This window comes from Phyllostomus hastatus, unplaced genomic scaffold, assembly GCF_019186645.2.
Source record: "Phyllostomus hastatus isolate PE091 unplaced genomic scaffold, TTU_PhHast_1.1 phas_contig_118, whole genome shotgun sequence".
Taxonomy (NCBI): Eukaryota; Metazoa; Chordata; class Mammalia; order Chiroptera; family Phyllostomidae; genus Phyllostomus; species Phyllostomus hastatus.
The window spans coordinates 6,342,496-6,363,035 of NW_025333543.1; the positions used below are offsets into that span (position 1 = coordinate 6,342,496).

Consider the following 20,540-nt stretch of genomic DNA (forward strand, 5'->3'; position numbering starts at 1 on the left):
TTTTTAAAGCTACGAGTATTAACTTAGGAGTAAATAACTCAGCTTTAAAAGGAATCAACTGTGAAGAATGAGCATTCATAATCAATTCCCAAGCTCAAGAGAGATCTCAACTGACAACTATGTGTAGATGGGGGGTACCCCCATCAGATACTCAAAGTGACATGAGAAGGAGAAGGAGGGTGCTCAGCTTTGGAAATCTCACAGGACCATGACTTTGGTCCTTGGCTCAGTCACAGAGCAAAGGAGGAGAAACCCCCTGCTGAGAGTCCCCATCCTGAATTTGGACCCTCAAGACAGAGGCTATCTGGGGTGGGCACAGAGGGGGCAGGAATCCCCTTCCTGACATTTTGCAAAGTGTTACTCTGAACAAAACTCTTAGAGTAGCATATTGAGAGAATTAGTTCTACAAATCTAAAGGTAGTAATTGGAAGCCTGCTCTGCCTACTCCCTGAGATTCTGGTATAGGGTAATGAGTGTGTGACGTGAGTGGGTGGCTCCAGCAGTGGCCCAGGTGGAACTTCCTCCCCCATCCTCCAAACACACAGGAATCTAAATATTCCAGGTTGCCCCTCCCCAGGGCTGCACCCCAGGTAAGTTACCCCTGGTGCTCAAACCTGGTTTGTCTTTTCCACAGACTCAGTTTCTGACCAAGGCTCAATAGAACAAAATGTGCAGAAATGTTCTTCATTCCAGCAATTCATTCAGATGCCTGGAAATGTGTCAAAATCATTCTAGAGCCAAAGGAGCCAAGACATCATAGTGGCCCTGAGGTTGTTAATTCACTCACATCCTTCCCAGGTTGGGCCTCATCACCTAGATGTTTCCTACCTAGCTCATCAGAGTGCACTGAGCCCTGTTACGTTGGGAATCTGTCCTTGTCCTCATGAGCCAGCTTTGGAGGGCAAGGATAGCAAAGTGAGCAGGAGGAATGTTGTTAGTTTGGTATGCCAGGTTACAGGGACCTGGGTATTTTTAAAAGACATCAGAATGAACTTCTGTTCTGGAACTACAAGTCCCCCACGTGCCCCTGCCCCCATATCTTTATATTGTGGGGGTCCTGGATGGCAGGCCTCTGCCACAGACACAACCCTAGGAGGGCCATCTTGGCTCCCTGACTCTGCTCCATGTGGGTCCCACCTGTCCAGGACCTTTTGCTCCTAAGATGTGAAAATAAGTATAGAATGGTAGCATAGGATTGTTGTGAAGATTAAGTTCATTGAGATGGAGTGTAGAAAGCATTAGCACTTTCCTGAGGACACCGTAAATAGTAACAGTCCCTATTATGGGCTTAGCAATTACTTTGTTCACCTAGTTTGAGTAATAGCATACATTTTAAATATGATATATGAATATTTATCTAGAAAATACTCTAATTCATTGCCTTACTCTTCAAACTGGCCCCATATCCATTAAATTAAAATAAGTGAGGTTTTTGTTATATTGATAGCATTGCCCCTCACGCCCACCTCCCTGCATGCTGTAGTCAGTGCAGTGTGGCTGAAGTGACCAGCAAGTGACCTCAGACATCTCCCAGTCCTAAGCCCTGGGGTCCTGTGTCTTCGGTCACTTCTTGGTTGTTTGGAAAGTTGTGGCACGTGTCACAAGCTTGAGTCTAGCTCCACTGACCTTTCTTGTCTTTTTTGGCAGGCTGTGAAGAGGTTCTTGAAACAAGAGTGCAAGTGTCATGGTGTGAGTGGCTCATGTACGCTGAGGACATGCTGGCTGGCCATGGCTGACTTCAGAAAAACAGGCGATTATCTGTGGAAGAAGTACAGCGGGGCCATCCAGGTCGTCATGAACCAGGATGGCACTGGTTTCACTGTGGCTAACAAGAGGTTTAAGAAGCCAACGAAAAATGACCTGGTGTATTTTGAGAATTCTCCAGATTACTGTATCAGGGACCGAGATGCAGGTAAGTTCAAAATACTTTATTCACAGCACCTAATTCTTCCAGCTATCAGTACTGCCTGATTTAAATGCAGTTCTGTATGTTCAGCCTGCCAATTCTGTAAGTACAGCCTGCTGCCTTCAGGGTCAAAGCTATGTTCTTATCACTCATATTTAAAGTGCACAGAGAGCTCTTCTAAGATTCTGGAGAAATGGGAACCTAACAAGAAGGTTTGTGGCAAAAACTCAAAATATGCAGATTTGCAAAATTCTTCAGCCTGGACAAAACTCAAATTGGTGGATTAATCTACACAACTTATGGCAGCCCAGCACCTTTCCTGTGATCCTGAAGATGAGAGGATAGCTTTGCAGTGTATATTGCCCTTTACAAATCCTGCTTCTGTGACTATGGAAGAGGGTCCCAGGGCTTTGAGGTTTGCCCTTTTTGAAATCTCCTATACTTCACATTCCTTGCATTCTCCAATATGTTCAGAAGTTCCCATATACCAGAAAAAGAATTCATCCCCACTGGCTTGGCTGCTGGTGGGCAGTAGTTGAGGGCTGTGTAGGAGGAACTGCATTTATTAAGGCTACACCTTTGCTTGCACACAGCACCTTTCCTGTCATGAGCTCTCTCAGGAGCAGCTCCATCAACCTTGACACAGTGGTTCCCTGTGCATTTTATACCTCTGCTGTTCTCCACCTCTCACCCCTCCCAGTCAGCACTGAACTCAGCCTAGCACAGTCTTTGTAAAGAATCTGGTACAAAATAAGAATGAGTAAAAGTCTCAGTGGAAAGGAGGTGATAGGGAGCCTACAGCCAACTTTGGCTTAAGCCAACTTCTCAGACTTAGTAGAGAGCAAGGGAATGCATTATCAGAAAAATATCCTCAAATTTAAATTCTGCATTTGTTTTACATTCCAAAGTAATTGCAAAGGAACCAGTAAAACAGGGCAGATGGCTGCCAGCTCCTAACATTAGACTAACCAAGAAGCATGATTACCGGGGAATGTCACAAGAAGTCCAAAGCCTCTTCTTTGTCCTGAGTGGTTCAATTTCCTTCATGGCTGATGAGCTAGTTCTTTGCAGCACTTGAGCAGGTTTGTACATGCAGTCTATGGATTAATAACTACCCAGAAAAGAGGGCCAGATGCTGTGCACTGCTACATTCCTGACATGCTTTGGGACCTCTAACAAGTCATCCTTCCTGTCAGGCCACAGTTTCAGTGGAATCTCCATAAAACCTGTGCTTTAATACAGATTGTCCCAGAGGCTTGGGTCCCTCTTGCTGTTAAGTAGCTACTTAACCTCAGGCTCCTCAGACAGAAATGGGGATGATGATCAGGGTCATTTCAGGAACTACGTATTGACTCCTATGTGCCAGGTACTGGGCTAAGATCATTGCACACATGGTTTTATTTAGTCCTTAGAGCCGCCCTATGACGTCAGTGCATTGGAACTGGTTACTGAAAAAAAAAATAGAAGGAGAGGGAAGAAGGAAGAACATCTTATGTTTTAAAATCAGATAAGCAGCCCTAGATGTCATTATCCCAATTGTATGGGTGAGAAAAGTGACTGACCAGCTCAAGATCTCATTGGTCTTGGAGGGGAGAGATGCCTGGCTGTCTGACTCTGTGGCCTGTGCTCTTGACCCTGACAATACAACTTGTCCCTCCCTGTCTCCCAGGGAATGTATGTGAAGCAGCCTTGTGAAGCAAAAACCTCATTTCAAGTGTGAGAGGACCTGCTTTTCTGGAATATCTTTTCTGCTTTTTTTTTTAATTGAAGTAGTTTGCACAGTAAAGTAAGCAGTTATGCTTAATGACCATTTAACTGCTTCCTGAATATTCAGTGAAATAAAGACCTTATTTTCTCTTCCTCACAGAGGAGATTCTGAATCTAACCCCTGATGCATCATCAACATACTGTTATTCTGACACACTTTTTCTACTCCCTATATTAGAACACAATTATCTTTCTTGATCCTAAAATAAGAAACACATCTGTAGTACCTGCCACATGTTAGGGCTTGATCTACATTCTCACATTGATTCTCATGGGATATCTCTAAGGTGGGTATGTTATTATCTCATTTTATGGGTAGAGGAAACTGAGGCTCTGACAGACAGGTTATAGATGTTGCCCAAGCACTCTCAGTAGGTACAAGGGAGAGCAAGGACCTGAGACTGAGTTCATCCATTCTTTTCATCACTTTATTCTGCCTTCAGATATGCCAGCCACAAAGCACACAGATGCAGGTATGGACTTTTTGAGGGAAGCTGTATAATTCATTCATTCTCTTCATTTACTTCTCTTCTCTCTTAGGCTCATTTTAGCCTAGTTGACTTGAAAAGAAGAGAATGGTTTCTGTTGCTTAATTGAGAGTCATCCTGTTACTCTTTTTTTAAAAAATAGTCAGTTCCAACATATTGAATCAAATTCTCATTAAGATTCCTAGATTATTAATAAATTACCTGAACTATACTTAATGCCCTTTTGAGCTGAACCTAAGAAAATGCTAAAGTCATCCATGCAAACTTGCATTATTTCTTTTTAATTCTCTTGATTGTCAGATGATCATTTTAGTGAAAATATGATTCAAGGCGTTTGACATCATGTAAGCAATAGTTCAGGTTGTTGACAGAGTATGTTTTTCATTGTTCATATGTGGAGTCAGGTACAAATAGCCTCATGTATGAGATGAAATTTTCCCTGAGAAAGCCTGCTTTAACCCACAAAGCTGCTGAGGGCCTGTCTGTGTAATCTGTGGCATTCTAAAGACAAGGCTTTATCCTGGCCATCGTGCACATCCTAGCATGTCAGTCCAAACAGTCAAAGAAGTATGGCTCAGAATCTTCCTGGAGCAGCTTCTAACTTTTCTTTGTGGAGGCAGTGAGGTGACAGAGTTCGAGCCCTGCGAGAAGAGGAGATTTCTGTGTCTAACACATGTTGACATTCCTTCTCTGAGCTTGGCTCTCCCATCATGAAACAAAGGTGTTGGGTCAAGGCTAACATCCCGTCAGCATGCACATGTCACTGAGTGAGCACATCACTGAACCTTCACTACAATCATACTGCATTACAAATGGCCTGTTTTCTGGTAAATGGAACTCCCACATGTTCAAAATGGGTTACTATCAGATGTACCCAGGCTCTAAAGTCAGAAGTTTGCGGTAAAATTTAAAGCAACTAAAAAAAAAATTAAAGCAGCTAATGTATATATTGATTTTTTAATTTTCTCTATGAGGATCCACATACCCTTTCCCTAGAGTACATCTCATACCACCCAATCTGCTGTCTTGTGGTCATATTGCTTTATTTTGCTTTTTTAATATCATGCACATTTAATATTCAACTTGTTGGGCACCTTTGACTTGCCAGCACTGGAAAATCGATGGTGTCAAGTACAATATTGTCAAGTAATAGATACTTGGAACTGACTGCCTTTACTCTTGCTGGTCAGCACCTGTTTCCTGTTAAAATTAACACATGATTTAACTGGAGTGAGCTGGCTTGTTTTGTCAGTTCGGTTTGCAGATAAAGTCTACAGGTCTAGTCCACTATTTTCCAAAGTGAGGGCCTCTTCAGAGACCTATTGAATCAAAATCTCTGGGTGTTTTTCCTGAAATTCTGTATGCATTTCAAACTTAAATACATCAAGGTTTGAAAAATCAATGTTTTAGATAATCCATGATTCTTAATTTTCCCATAAGTATTAGGTAAGAAGAAATCCAGGGAGACCTTATTTTGGGGGGAATACCTGACCTCTTTCAAAGGAAAAATGTTTTTTTTTTATTTGAGAATCTCTAAATAAATTTCTCCCGCAAAATACCCTCCCCCTGGTTTCCCAGTATAAGAGAGTATTCTTTCACATTTGGGCCCAGTATTTTCAAAACCCTTTTACTGTGAGTAAGTACACTAAAATAATTTCAGCCTTCAAGCTTTCCCTGGAATTAGTTTGACAGAGGTTATCAAGTCAACCTTGTAGTGAAGTCCTGACATAATGATACCAGGATGAATTTGGATGAGAAATGCAGAAGGGTGAGTCAAGACCTTGAGGTACACCTGGGTGAGGCCAGATGCAGACCCCAGGTGAGGAAGGGTGAGGGGAACCTGGAGTGAATTTCTGCTCAGAAATAGGCCCTGTGCTACAAACCTCACATGCACTTTCTCTGAATCTTCATAGCAGTTCCCTCTATTTACAGAGAAGGAAATTAAGGCTCTAAAAAGCTATTGAACTTGCCCACGATTTTGTGGCCTGTAAGTGGTAAACAAGACAAATTTTTTAAACAATCAAAACAGAAATCCAGACTTTTCCCACTATTCCACGTTACTTCTTGAAATCTGGGAGGGGTGGGGAGATCCGTGTAATAGAGAGGCAGCATGAGGACACAAATGTCTGCAAAGTGGGGAGGTAGAAAGTGGGCAGGCTCAACATTCACCCACCTTTGGCTCAGGTTGCCTTGACTCCCCTTTCAGTTATAAGCCCTTCAAGTTTTGAAGAGTGTGAATGTTGTTAATAGTTGCTAAGAAATGAAAAGTTCAAAAACCAGTTAAGATATTCTTATGGCAACAACAACAAAAGGCATTTTCCCCCAGTCTTCAATTTAAAAAAATGAGGGCTCTGATGTTCAACTATAAACACTCCCCTCGATCTGAAGAGTGCACACAACTGTGTGATGCTGTGCACGTGACATTCTGCAGGCCATATTGGAGGCTAGATCTGGAGGTTGGGCTTCTGGGATGAGTATTCTGGCAGTTCTGTGTTACTGCCCCAAGCATCCATAAATCAAAGAAGCCCTTAAGTTAGAGATAGGTTCATCTCTCACTAAGGAATGCTGCTATCCTCTCCAGAGTAGCGTCTGCACCTAATCACAGCCACTTTCACTGGTTATGATATAAAAACCCTGACCTGGGCCAGAGGTCACCCTGAGGTCTCTTCATCAAGTAGAGGAGACAAGCAGTCCTCCACCCTTCTCCAGTCAAGTTCAGAAAACAAATGGAGTCCCACAGTTGTTTAACTCGTTAACCTGCTGAAAGCCCAATACCTGTCTGACAGCGGTAGGCTGTGAATGGTGTAAGCGTTCAGGCATCATGGGTTTTTTTTCCAGATAAATCATATTTTGCAAACACCTCAGAATCCATGGGAACGTAATGCCAACCGTGGTTTACAGAGATTGGTGTTATAGACATGCCCTTTGGTGTGGCCAGATTTGCAGAACCTCTGAACTCTGTGACTGTGACCTGATTAAAAACAAGGGAGCAACATATGAGCAAATAGCAACAGATAGATGTTATTTTGATACTAAATGTACAATTCTCACCAGTACATCTTAAGTCCCTCATTTCTTCACAGAACACATAATTTTTGAGCCTGTTCTATATGCCAGACGATATGATAAGCCTCAGGAATGCAAAGATGAGGAAGATAGACGTGGTCCATACCTTCTCTGGCCTCCCAGTCCCTGTAGAGGAGCCAGGTTGGCAGGCAGTGGGACACAGCTCTCAAGCCTGGATAAGAAAGTGGTGTTTCTTAGGTCAGTCCTCACTCCATTGCTCTGTTACAAGGTCTTACCCTACATCTGCCATTTTGAAAAAGTTATTCCTCACTTTCTGCTTTGAGATTTATTGTAGACATTCATGAATCGATATCTAAAAAGTGCTAAGACAGCTAGACCAGAGAAGAACAATATGAAGAACATATTTGTGAAGCTTATAAGTCACCATTTCATAGGCAATTAATTATGTTTTATGATTAATATTAATTATTAACCAATGGACCATCTTTTCAAACTCTTAGTGGTATATAATGTAATTAGGTTCTCCCTCCTAAAACACTCTATTTCCTTTTCCTCTGTAACACCACATTCTCCTCATTTTCCTCCTGCCCCAGTAGCTAGCTCTTCTCAATTTTAGTTGCTAGCTCCTCTCCTTCTGCTTTTAAAGTCTAAAGATATGGGGTGGTGAACACACAATACAATATAGCCTTGTACCAATGATGTATTATAGAATTGCACAAGTCAAACCTATACAATTTTATTAACACTCACCCCAATAAACTCAAACAAACAAACAAACAAACAAACAAATTCTGAAGATCTTCTGGACTCAGTTACACCCTCTTCTCTCTATAATTTCTCTTTGGGTGGTCTCCTCCATTTAACTGCTATTTCAGTTCTCATCTCTGTTCTCTCTCCTCATCTTGTAGCCAATACCATTTTTCACAGTTCCACTCAGATTGCTCACATTTCTATCACACTATTTCTGTTCACAACTGAACTCCTGGTTTGTCCCACCCCCAAGCCTGTTTCCTCAGGCTTCCTCCTCTCAGAAAATGGCACACCCATCCATTCCACTGATCAAGCTGTAAGCCTATAAGTCAGTTGTTACACTGCTTTCCTATTTCCATATCCATCCATCACCACATCCTCTTAAACTGCATGCAATATCAACCATCCATCTGCTTCTCCATTCCAGAAAGCCTTGCTCTTTCATTCTTAGCACATGCCACAAGTTTTAGCTAATTTGTTTAAGTATTTGTTTGTTACCTGCCTGTCCCACTAGACTTTGATTCCATGATGGCAGGGACTATTATATCTGTCTGTTCACCACTGGATCCCCAGAATCTATCAAATAAACATGTTGAATTGAATGGCAAGATATAAATAACATGAAATACATTCATCAAAATGTTAGCTGAATTCTTAGTTATGTTGGTGTAGTGTCATAGCTTAAAGATGATTTGATTTCTTCCACAGGCACATCTTGATTGCTTCCACTAAGAACATCTTCACTCATCACTGATTACTTTATGATACACAGCTTATGAAAATTCCTATTTAAACTCAACTGAAGTATTAAATGGAACTTTTCCTAATATTCAAGTGCATAGATGGAGCATTTGCAGAGTTGAAGCTATTGATGACTGTCCACATCCCCCCATATGAAATAAAAACTCTCAAATGCAGTGGCAGTCTATATCTATTCTTTTTAGCTGCCACCAAATACTCAACTCTTTTACTTTTGGGGGCGCCTTTTTCATTTACTATTATCAGTAAGATTACAGGGTAGCTCATCTGATTTCATTGTTAACATGAGCAAAAATATTTTTCCACCCAATTCTATTTTGTTATAGACATGATCTATAAATCTGCATTACTTTTCAGAACATAAACTTGCTAGAATTTCTGTACTTTTAGTATATACTAAAAAGTGCCCTAATTTGAATTAATTGACAGTGGCAATCAGGTTCAATTTGTGAATTCAAAAAACAAAAAAAAACTTATTTTTTTCAAAACATAAGAAAATTTTATAGAAAAAGAAACACAATTTTTATTTTCTTATTTTGAAGTCTTTGACATAACTTCAACTACTAACAACAATTTACAAAATAAATGTCCTTTCTTAGTAGAGAAAAATTCCTTTTTAAAAAATATATTTTACTGATTATGCTATTAGAATCATCCCATTTCCTCCCCTTTATTCCCCTCTGCCCTGCATACCCCCTCCCACCCACATTCCCCCCCCTTTAGTTCATGTCCATGGGTTGTACATGTAAGGTTTTTGGCTTCTACATTTCCTATACTATTCTTAATCCCCACTGTCTATTATCTACCTACCATTTATGCTACTTATTCTCTGTACCTTTCCCCCCTCTCTCCCCTTCCCACTACCCTGCTTATAACCCTCCATGTGATCTCTGTTTCTGTGATTCTGTTCCTGTTTTAGTTGTTTGCTTAGTTCATTTTTGTTTTTGTTTTTTTCAGGTTCAGTTGTTCATAATTTTACCATTCATATTTTTTATCTTCTTCTTTTTTTTAGACAAGTCCCTTTAACATTTCATATGATAAGGGCTTGGTGATGATGAACTCCTTTAACTTGACCTTATCTGGGAAGCACTTTATCTGCCTTTCCATTCTAAATGATAGTTTTGCTGGATAAAGTAATCTTGGATGTAAGTCCTTGCCTTTCATGACTTTGAAGACTTCTTTCCAACCCCTTCTTGCCTGTAAGGTTTCCTTTGAGAAATCAGCTGACAGTCTTATGGGCACTCCTTTGTAGGGTCTCCTTTTCTCTTGCTGCTTTTAAGATTCTCTCATTATCTTTAATCTTGGGTAATGTAATTATGATGTGTCTTGGTGTGATCTTCCTTGGGTCCAAATTGTTTGGGACTCTCTGAGTTTCTTGGACTTTCTGGAAGTCTATTTCCATTGCCAGATTGGGGAAGTTCTCCTTCATTATGTTTTCAAATAAATTTTCAGTTTCTTGTTGTTCTTCTTCTCCTTCTGGCACCCCTATGATTAGGAAGTTGGAACATTTAAAGATGTCCTGGAGATTCCTAACACTCTCCTCATTTTTCTGAATTCTTGTTTCTTCATTCTGTTCTGGTTGACTGCTATTTTTCCCTTCTAGTTCAAACCGTTGATTTCAGTCCTGGTTTCCTTCATGTCACTTTTGGTTCCCTGTACATTTTTCTTTATTTCACTTAGCATAGCCTTCATTTTTTCTCTAATTGCAACCATATTCAACCAATTCTGTGAGCATCTGATTACCAGTGTTTTGAACTGTGCATCTGATAGGTTGGCTATCTCTTCGTCACTTAGTTGTATTTTTTCTGGAACTTTGATCTGTTATTCCTTTTGGGCCATTTTTTTTTGTCTCGGTGTGCCTGTTAGTAGTACAGGGTAGAGCCTTAGGTGTTCACCAGGTTGGGGCAACCCAGATCTCTGCGTTTTGGTGCTATATGTAGGAGACGGGTCCAAAAGGGAACAATGCCACTTGCTGTGTTCTTGGCCAGCTTTCAGTCACTTCCTCCACTACCCACAAGCAAATTGGGCCCTTCTGGTGCAGATTCTCAGATGGGTGGATATGTACATTCTAGGACCCTGTGGGTCTCTCCAATGAACTCTCCTGTGAGGCTGGGAGTTTCTCCCACTGCTGCCTCAACCCTCACAGGTGTTTTCAGTCAGAGGCTTTGAGTCTTTATTTCCCTGCACTGGAAACCTGGTTTGCACAATCTGTCTTGCTCCCCAGTTGTTCCTCCTGCTTTATCTGCATGAGAATGTGGGACCACCAGGTCCACCAGCTTCCACCTTGCCTGAGTCTTCTCTCCCTGGCTGCCTGTCTCCACCCCTCCTACCAGTCTGGATGAATATTTCTTCTTTAACTCCTTGGTTGTCGGACTTCCATACAGTTAGATTTTCTGTCAGTTTTGGTTGTTTTTTGTTTTTAAATTTGTTGTTGTCCTTTTGGTTGTGCAAGGAGGCACGGTGTGTCTACCTATGCCTCCATCTTGGCTGGAAGTAGAAAAATTCATTTCTAATTAGCATCTTAATGTGTTGCAAACAAAAGACTGCTGTTAAAGTACTTTAAAATGATGTATTTACTTAATTAGATTAAGCTTTCTGCATAAAACCTATTTTGTGCTGGTGTGGTAAATCTCCTTTAAAACTGCACATTTTAACCCTGGACAATAGGTTGGAGCATTGTCCTGTAAACTGAAAGTTTGCGGGTTTGATTCCCAGTCAGGGCACATGCAGGAGGGAACTGATCAGTGTCTCTCTCTCTCACATAGATGTTTCTCTGCCGTTCTCTCTCTCTCCCTTCCCCTCACTCTAAAATCAATGGGCATGTCCTCAGTGAAGATAAAAAAATTCCAACTGCATATTTTACAGTATACAGATGATGTGTTATAGAATTATGCACATGAAACCTGTATGATTTTGTTAACCAGTATCACCCCCAATAAATTCAATAAAAAGGAAAAAATTGGAAAACTGTGAAGCTCACAGTGGTAGACACCATATATTTCCAAAATTCTAATTTTTGCTTGAAATCTTGACTTTATCGTTGGCAATAAATGCTGTCAGTTGTTTTCCTTGAAAAAATATAAAAGGGAATGGAGTAAGCTGGCATACCTGTCGACTTCATCTTAATAGGTTAATTTACTGGCTGAGGAGAAACATAATCCATCAGAATGGAAAGAGCCACTTACGAACAGCCTATGGATAGATTAGCAGTTCCAGGTCGGTTTAGATTATGGCCATCAGATTTAACAACTTACAGATAAACCCACCAATTCATCATTGATTAAAAATCCAACTGTTTTAAAGTCATTTTATCCATAACATTAAGTCCACTTCATCAAATTGCCATTTATTTAAATGTATAATAGATTTATTATATATTTGTAAAAAATGAATATTTTCAAATGCATAGTATTTTCATTTCCTGTTCCTTGGAAAAGAGCCCTGTATTATGGATTAGGAGATTTGGGGGCTGCCTATTGCTGCCTATTACTATTTCTACTGAGTATTAATTGGGTCACCATGGACATATTAACTTCTCTGGATCTCTTAAGATATGTTTCACCTAGAAATTCATAAGGGTCCTGTGATTCAATAAGTGAATGAGTTATTAATTAATTTTACTCTGGTTGCAATAACAGAACCTAAACTTGATGCCACAAACTCTAATTTGTCATTTTAAAATCTATCATTTACAAATGAGCCACAGTGTTTACATGTTTTCTATATATATCAAGTGAGATAAATTGAATAAAATAGGCTTTTTAGCTAGTCCACTCTCACCCCTGTGCTTGAGAACTGGGTGACTGCTCCCTGGAGAAGTATGCTTTCATTTGGCAAGAGAAGGGTGATCTTAATTTTTAAAATTAAATTTAATATGTTGGCCACCTGAGCACCATGCAATATGTAAAAGAAATATAATACCTAATCCCTGTCCTTGGGGATACAAGATGCATGAGAAATCATCAAACATTTGTTTAATCCTCACCCGAGTACATTTTTATTTTTCATTGCTTTTAGAAAGGACGGGAGAGGAAGGGAGAGAGGGAGAGGGAGAGAAAGAGAAACATCAATTGGTAGCCTTCTCATATGCACCCCAGCCCCAACCAGGGATCAAAGCTGCAACCTGTATGTGCCCTGAGTGGGAATCGAACCCAAGACCTTTTGGCATATGGGATGACACTCCAACCAACTGAGCCACATTGGCCAGGGCTCATCAAACATTTTAAAACAAACAGCAATGAGCCCTATTGCATGACATGCATTGTAAGACTTAGAAAGGACATCAACTAAGTGTGGAACACTCAGGGAGAGCTCTATGAAAGGTGCAGAGTCAGGCCTGAATCTTGAAGGAGGGGAAAGTTTTCAATCTAGAGGCAGAGGAAAGTCTGGAGGAGCAGATGAGAATAATTCCTATGAGCAAACAGTCTACCAGCTTGTGATATCAGAAAGTCACTTCAGTGGGATGGTGAGAAGATGGCCTGATTAGAGGACACAGGTGGGAGGCAGTGGGAAATAACCTTGGGTGGGCTAGTTAGTGCCAGATGTGGAAAACCTTAAAGAATCTGACCTCAGCAACTTTAATTCCATGATGGCATTTGCTAATTTAATGGGACATGATTTCCTGTGCCTGTCACATTTTTCCTAGTTATTATGAAAACATTAAATAAAATCATCTAAGTGGAGACATAGTCTTTCCTAGCTTTACTTTGCAATTCTTAATGCAAGGAAGGGGTAAACCTTGTGAGTGAATGAATGTGCAGTCTCTAGCATTTTCTCTCTAACATTCTTTTCTTTCCTCGATAAATCTGTGTCATTAGTGACAACGTGTAAGTCTATCAGAGGAGAAACAGTGTATTGGATGACAGGCTTAAGTGAATGTTGCTTTACACCCTAATGGTCAACATATGGGCTTCTGTCAGCTTGGAGTGGCAGGAATTTCCAAAGACACAGGCCCATCCACAGAGAAAAGGAACACGAGACAGCACCCTTCCTCCAGGTCCCAGAGGTGTGAGTCTGGGAACTATTAGCAAAAGCCCTCCATCCTCCTTGGCTGTCAGGAAGATGCATGTTGGTGGAGACAGAAATGTTTTTGCACTAGAAACCCTGACTCCATTATTAATTTTATAGTTCTGGAGAAGGGATGTTTGATACTGAAAAGTTCTTTCAGCATTGCTTCACCAAAAGCACATGATGTGGTCACAAACTCAGGTGATATAGAAACTCTGATTCTTCATCATCCTTTTTCCCTTGCATATGTGAGCTCTCGTGTGAGTCATGGTGAAGACAGTACCTAAGGAAAGGAAAAGCATAGGTTGGATTGGAACCCACACCTTCCCATGGCATAGACATTACAAGCTGCATGGATCTTACTGACACTGAGTCTAGGCTAATGATCTCATGACAGTGTGAAGATGACAGAAGGGTGGGCTCACCAAGTCTGAGTCTGCAGCCCTCTCTCTAGGGACTAAGACCTGTGCCTACACAGGCCACACATCTGGGCACATGTCACAGGCAGAAAGCAAAGGGAAGTCAGGGAAAAGAGCTTCTAACTTGTCACTTTCTCTTAAGTCAATTGAGTACATTAAAATGCAGTAAGAGATTTCATTTTTAAGCAATATGAATGATCTTAAAAATCTTAATCATTCATATAAATGTAATTTATTCATATAAATAAATTAAATGTGCGGTATCTAAATGTGTGTTTATCATTTTAATATATCAATTTGGAAAACTAATGATAGGGTTATTACCCAATAATAGTTTTTTTAACTGTAAATTCTTTAATTTTTTAAAGATTTTATTTATTTATTTTTAGAGAGGGAAGGGAGGGAGAAAGAGAGAGAGAAACATCAATGTGTGGCTGCTGGGGGCCATGGACTGCAACCCAAGCATGTGCCCTGACTGGGAATCGAACCTGTGACACTTTGGTTTGAAGCCCATGCTCAATCCACTGAGCTACACCAGCCAGGGCTCAATAATATTTTTAAATTTCTCCTTTGGGCCCTGGCTGGCGTAGCTCAGTGGATTGAGAGTGGGCTGCAAACCAAAGCATCGCAGGTTTGATTCCCAGTCAGGGCACATGCCTGGGTTGCAGGCCATGGCCCCCAGCAACTGCACATTGATGTTTCTTTCTCTCTCTCTCTCTCTCTCTCTCCCTCCCTTTCCTCTCTAAAAAATAAATAAATAAAATCTTTTTTAAAAATTCTACTTCAAATTTCTCCTTTGGAATATCTTTAGAGCCAGCCACACATGCTTTTGTAGATACTGTATGATTCAAATATTTGACCTATAAAGATCAATTTGGTCTTTGGAAATGGCTCAGAGAATCAGGATGAATCATGGAGAGTCTGGTGAGTGATCAGGCTGTCCTTCCATTTTTGGTGCAACACCAGTTGATGCTATGGGCTTTCCTGAGACAGGAAGTTCTGCTTAGCGAGGGCTCTTCCCAAAGTCTTTGACTGTGGCCACACCAGTGACATACTTTAAAACCACCTTGAGGGCACACATGTTGTAGAGATGTCATCTTGGTATTACAATGTAATTAGTCTCATTCCTCAAAAAGGTGACAGGAATATTAGTACAGGAAAAATGCAGTGTAAGCTACTAACACCATGTTAACTAGACTTGTTCACTTTTTCATGTAACTTTAGGAGTCTTGATAAGTATATGATGAGCTGGAGAAAAGGTCCCCTCTAAAAACAAAAGTTACATATCAAGACTTTTATAAGTTCTTAAATTGTTAAAATAATGAATGGAAAGGAGTGAGAATATGCTGAAGCACTGATCACGTACTGTTACCCGCCAGCCTGCTTCCTGGGCCTGGCGGCCATCAGGACAGGGCTCTCTGCTGAGAGGCTCAGCAACACAGTAGTCAAGAGTTCAACCTGAGTCCAACAAGCTGGTCTTCATATCCTCACCCTGCCACCTGCTACCTGTGCAATCTTGGGCAAGTCACTTAGGATCCCTGACCCTCCATGTCCTCATTTCCAAAATCGTGATGATAATAAAACCTACTTTATAAGCTTATGGGAACTAACTGAGACAATGTGGGCAAATGCTTATCACAGGGCCTAGCCCATACCAGTGCTCCATAAATATCGACCCCAATTATAAACAGAAAAAAGAGAAAGAGAATAAAAAGAAGGTAGAGAAGAAAGAAGAAGAATGAGGGCGGGGGAGAGATGAAAAGAAGGATAAATGAACCTAGGTCTATTTGGCTTTGAAAATGTTCAGACTGTCCCTTCTGAGCGCAAGGCTGATAGGTATAGCTGGTTTTGTTTTCCCTCTGTGTTCTTGTTGTGGCCCAGGCAGAAGTGACTCATTAATAACTTGATATGTTATTTAGATAAGAGATCTAAAAATATATGGCCTAAATATTCAGAACTTAAAAAGTGGGCAGACCATAAAACTGAGTGGCTTCCTTTCTAAAGAGAATGTGCATGTTGCACATGATAGTCTTGATTCTTATCCTTGTAAGAATAATGGTGATGCTTTTAGGTTTGAAAAGGCTAGTGAGAGATCACTGAAGCAGCACCCTATAGCTATCAATTATAACAAGTCCTTATATAATTCCAATAAAGGAAAGCAATATCCACAAATTTTATATAGGTCTCCACTCTGGAAATGCTTTTTTCAGCCTTTTCAATGAGTATATTCTGCTCAGGTGTCAGCAAATGTCAAAACTGCCCTCTGCCCTACGGTCTGTCATTAGATCTAATAAGATCTAAACCCTAGAGCAAGGCCCATTAGCAGTGCATTGCTGTGCAGCCTCATCCTCTCCCTGAACTTCAGAGCCTGCCAATCCCTGCTGTGGTGGCCCATTCCTGGGTGCCGCTGACACCTTAAAGGGGCCCATTACCACTCTAGACTGCCCCCACCCTGTTCTCACATCAGTGGCTATCAACCTTCAAAGACTCCTCTTATCTTCCTCCTGGTTCTGGGCCCTCATTGTGCAGCCAGTGGATAGAGGTGTGTTCAGAGTAATCGTATTTTCCGGCATTCTATAAGTGAACATTGAACTGCTGAGATACCCCATTGCCAGAATCTTTTCCTCCTTTACTGAAACCAGTTCTGGGTTAAGTTCTGTCAGTGGCCATTGCTTTGTAGGCTCTCCTCAGAGTTTTGAGGGGTTGAGGTTACTTCACTCAGCAATCCTTCTCATTCAGAGTCCAATTCAGTTTTCCACATTTGGGAGACAAAAACCACCATGACCATTAACTCAAGTCCTAGTCAGATCACCAGCTCAGACATCCTCAGGCTGTAAGCCCCTAGGGAAAGACTGCTGAGTTCAATGTCAGGAAAAGGCCCTCAGCCTGATTCAGGAGTGAGATCTCCTTATCCTGACCCCCGTGCCCTACAGATCCAAGGGGGAGACAAAGTTCTAATTGAATGGTAATATATTCATATTTTGATAAGTGTATTTCAGTAGAAGTGAACAATGTTAATTGGTGTGGAGGGCTTATGAACAAACCATGAAAAAGTAAAACTTTAGAGTTGCCTCTGGGATAGCAGGTGAGAGTGCTTTTCACACCCACTGGGGGTCTCATTCATACCCATGGCCTCTGAGCAAAAGATTTCCTTATCTGCATCTCCACCTTGATCTCTCTCCTGAGTCCTAGAGAGCATTTTCAGCAAGCATTCCTACCTGGATGACTCAGTCACTGCAAACTCAACACAACACGTTGAGAGGTAAATTCATTATCTTTTCTCAAAGCCTGCTCCTCTCCAGGTGGCCCTCACCTCAAGGAATGTCACCAGCATAAACTCAGTCACTCAAGCCAAGAACCTAGGAGGACTTCTCATCCTCTCAGTCACCAGTCAGTCACCACATCTCTTGAGTCGTGCATTCCTTTCATTATCACCCACACTGTCCCCATCCAGGCCACGTTGTGTCCTGCCCACAGCACTTTATTGGTCTCTAACTTACCTCCTTGTCTTCACTCTGGCCTTTGTGAGCCATCAGACCCCAGCACCCATAGTGATTCTTCTGACCCACAAGTCAAATCTCATTGTCTGTTTGTGTAAAAACTTTCAGTAACATTCCATTGGCTTTGGATTAAAGTTTAACCCCCTTAACTTGTTACACAGGACTTACACAATGCAGCTTCTACCCACCATTTTAACTCATCTCTTGCCAGTCTCCCCTTTGAATGCTGCATCCCAGCCATGTTTAATGCTTCTCAGCTCCTCACACATATCCAGGTCTCTGTACTGTGACTACCTTCTCCCCCTCCTCCTCTACCTTCTTCTTGTTATTGAAAAATAAAATGCATACAGTAAAGTGCACGTCACACATGCACAGCTCAGTGAATTGTCTCAAATGAGTGTACACACATAACATGTGCCCAGATGAAGAACCCAAAAGAGGACCAGTGTTCTGGGAGCCTCCTTCATGCCCCTTTCCATTGCCCACCAGAGAAATCACTACCCTAACTTCTAATAACATAAGCCTGCAGAATTGTGTCAGACACATCTCCTGCTACACTAACAAGGTGCCAATAAGCTTAATGGCCTAAAATAACCATCCAGTCCCATCTTCAGCCTCATCACTCCATGCAGCTATGTTTTTTCATCTGCTTTGTCACCAAGCTTCTTGAAAATTGTCTCCTTTCAGTGTCACCTGTCCTCTCTGCCCATTCACTCTCCAATCCACTGCATCATCCATATCATCCCACTGAAGCCACCCTCTTCAACGGGCACCAGTTACCTACTTACTGTTGAGCCAAATGAACATTTTCAGTCTTTTTCTAATTGCCACCCCCTGCCACCCACCCCCAAATTCAGTGACTGGGAGCTTCCTTCTTGCCTGGAATGCCTTTCATTCCATTTTTCCTGCAAATCTACTCATTATTTATGTCATATTTCTAACACCACCTCTTCTATAAAACTATGCCATTAACATCTCCTCTTCTAATCCTGTTTGTTACTATTAATGTTAATGCCAATAAATATTATTATATATGTTTGGCTCACTTCCCCTAGAACATAAACTCAGCAGGACAAGATCTTTGTTTTGTTCACTGATAAATTTTAAGCTCCCAGAACTGTGCTTAGTACGTAGTAAGCACTCAATAAATACCTATTAATTGAATGAATGGTTACCATTTATTGAGCACTTACTGTGTCGGGCACTTTTGTGCATTATCTCATTCATTCCTCACCATCACCTTATGAGGAAGGAACTGTATTTATCCCAATTTTGCATAGAAGGAAACGGAAGCTTAATGAGATTAGACCTACCCAAGATCACACAGTTGATACATGACAGCTAGGATTTGAACCCCAATTTGTTCAAGCCCTAAATAGCCTCACTCTCCCATCTTTCAGCTTTGTCTATAGCGGTGCTTTGCACAAAACTTTACCATAACAGGCTTTCAGCAAACAGACAAAATCTCCAAGCAGCCAGCACAGTGTCTTATACATGTTTGTGTTCACTAAATGTTTATTGAAATAAAAAATGGGTGTGCTGTTAAGAGGCAGCATTTGGCAGTGCGTCCTTTTTGCACAATCAGTAATTTTGAGCACTGTCCTGATGGTTGCTGCAAATCCAGGCCCAGCTGCTGCCTCCTCTAACCCTTTGTTTCTTCAGCACAACGTAGGATCCAGGCCATCCCTGGCTGACCCACCCACCACCCTGACCCCAGCCCTCAGCCATCCTTCCTCTCCTCATGAAATTCCCCTGCCTGTCTTCCTGCTGTCAGTGGCCTGATCATGCAACTCAAGTTCTGCCCCTCCCACTCTTCTTCTTGACCCCACGCTCTGCTTGAACCTGGCTGCTTCTCTGGTCATTCTTGACAGTCAGGGCAACATGACATTTATATAGATAATTGGAACACAGTGCAGATTGTGATAAACACAGAGAGAGTCACGAGGCACTGTAGGAGTTATGAAGAGGAGAAATTCTTAGTTACATGAATGGAAGAAGGGAAAATGAATTAAGTCACTGCATTTTTCATCTTGATGAAAGGATTTTTTTAAAAAATAAAGAGTATGGCTTTTCTAGGTTTGTTAATTATTTAGGATTGTTGATTGTAAGTAATAGAAACTGGAGTGGTTTAAGCTAAAAAGGAGAATTTATTGTAAGTCTGTAGCAATCCAAAGGTTGGAATGCAGCCAGACCTTGGTTAGATATAGAAGGGACTAGAAAACAGCCCAGGATCTGAGCAGCATTCTCTTTCCATATCTTACCCACCCTGCCCCTGTACATCTGCCTTGTTCTTGTCTCTCTGTGGACCTACTCTCATCCACAGCCTTACTGGCTACCAATGGCTACTGAGTTTATACTTGGCAAGACTGGCCATGTCCATCAAAATCACCCAGGATATGATTGTCTAACTGCTGTGCTGTATCCCCGAAACTAATACAAAATAATATTGAATGCAAACTGTAATTGAAAAATAAAATTTTAAAAAGGTCACAAATCCCCAGGGAAATACACCCAATTTACCCAGTGTAAATCAGATGCCCACTCCTGGTCCAATCACCTACCACCAGCAAAGTGGAGTGAGGTAATGTTGGTCAGTTATGGCTGCCAGGAACCCACCTCTCTTCAGGAGGAAGAAGCAGAAAGGATCATTATAAGCTGAGCAGACTCTGAAAATGTCCACTGTACTTGGTGCCCTTGTCTGATAATGCCCTTGTAAAAGAACTCTGGGTGCTTCTGCCAAAATATTGGATTTACCAAAAAGTACATTTAGGTTTTCCTATATGATGGCTCTAGTAGTGCTTAGTTGTCTTTAACTTCATTTGAAACAACTTTGTTAGATTGTATTATAACAGCAGTCATATAAGTGTGCATTTAAAAAAAACTTACCAAAATTGGTGAATTTTTGTGCAGCCATTTT

General features: G+C 41.2%; 1 protein-coding gene across 1 annotated transcript in view; it reads left to right on the forward strand.

The window, feature by feature from the left end:
• WNT2 (Wnt family member 2) overlaps positions 1-20,540 on the forward strand; it is a 47,752-nt gene that overhangs the window by 21,581 nt on the left and 5,631 nt on the right. Inside the window, exon 4 of the mRNA XM_045847660.1 lies at positions 1,648-1,912. Within this exon, the coding sequence (XP_045703616.1) occupies positions 1,648-1,912 (265 nt within the window). The remainder of the gene's footprint in view (positions 1-1,647; positions 1,913-20,540) is intronic.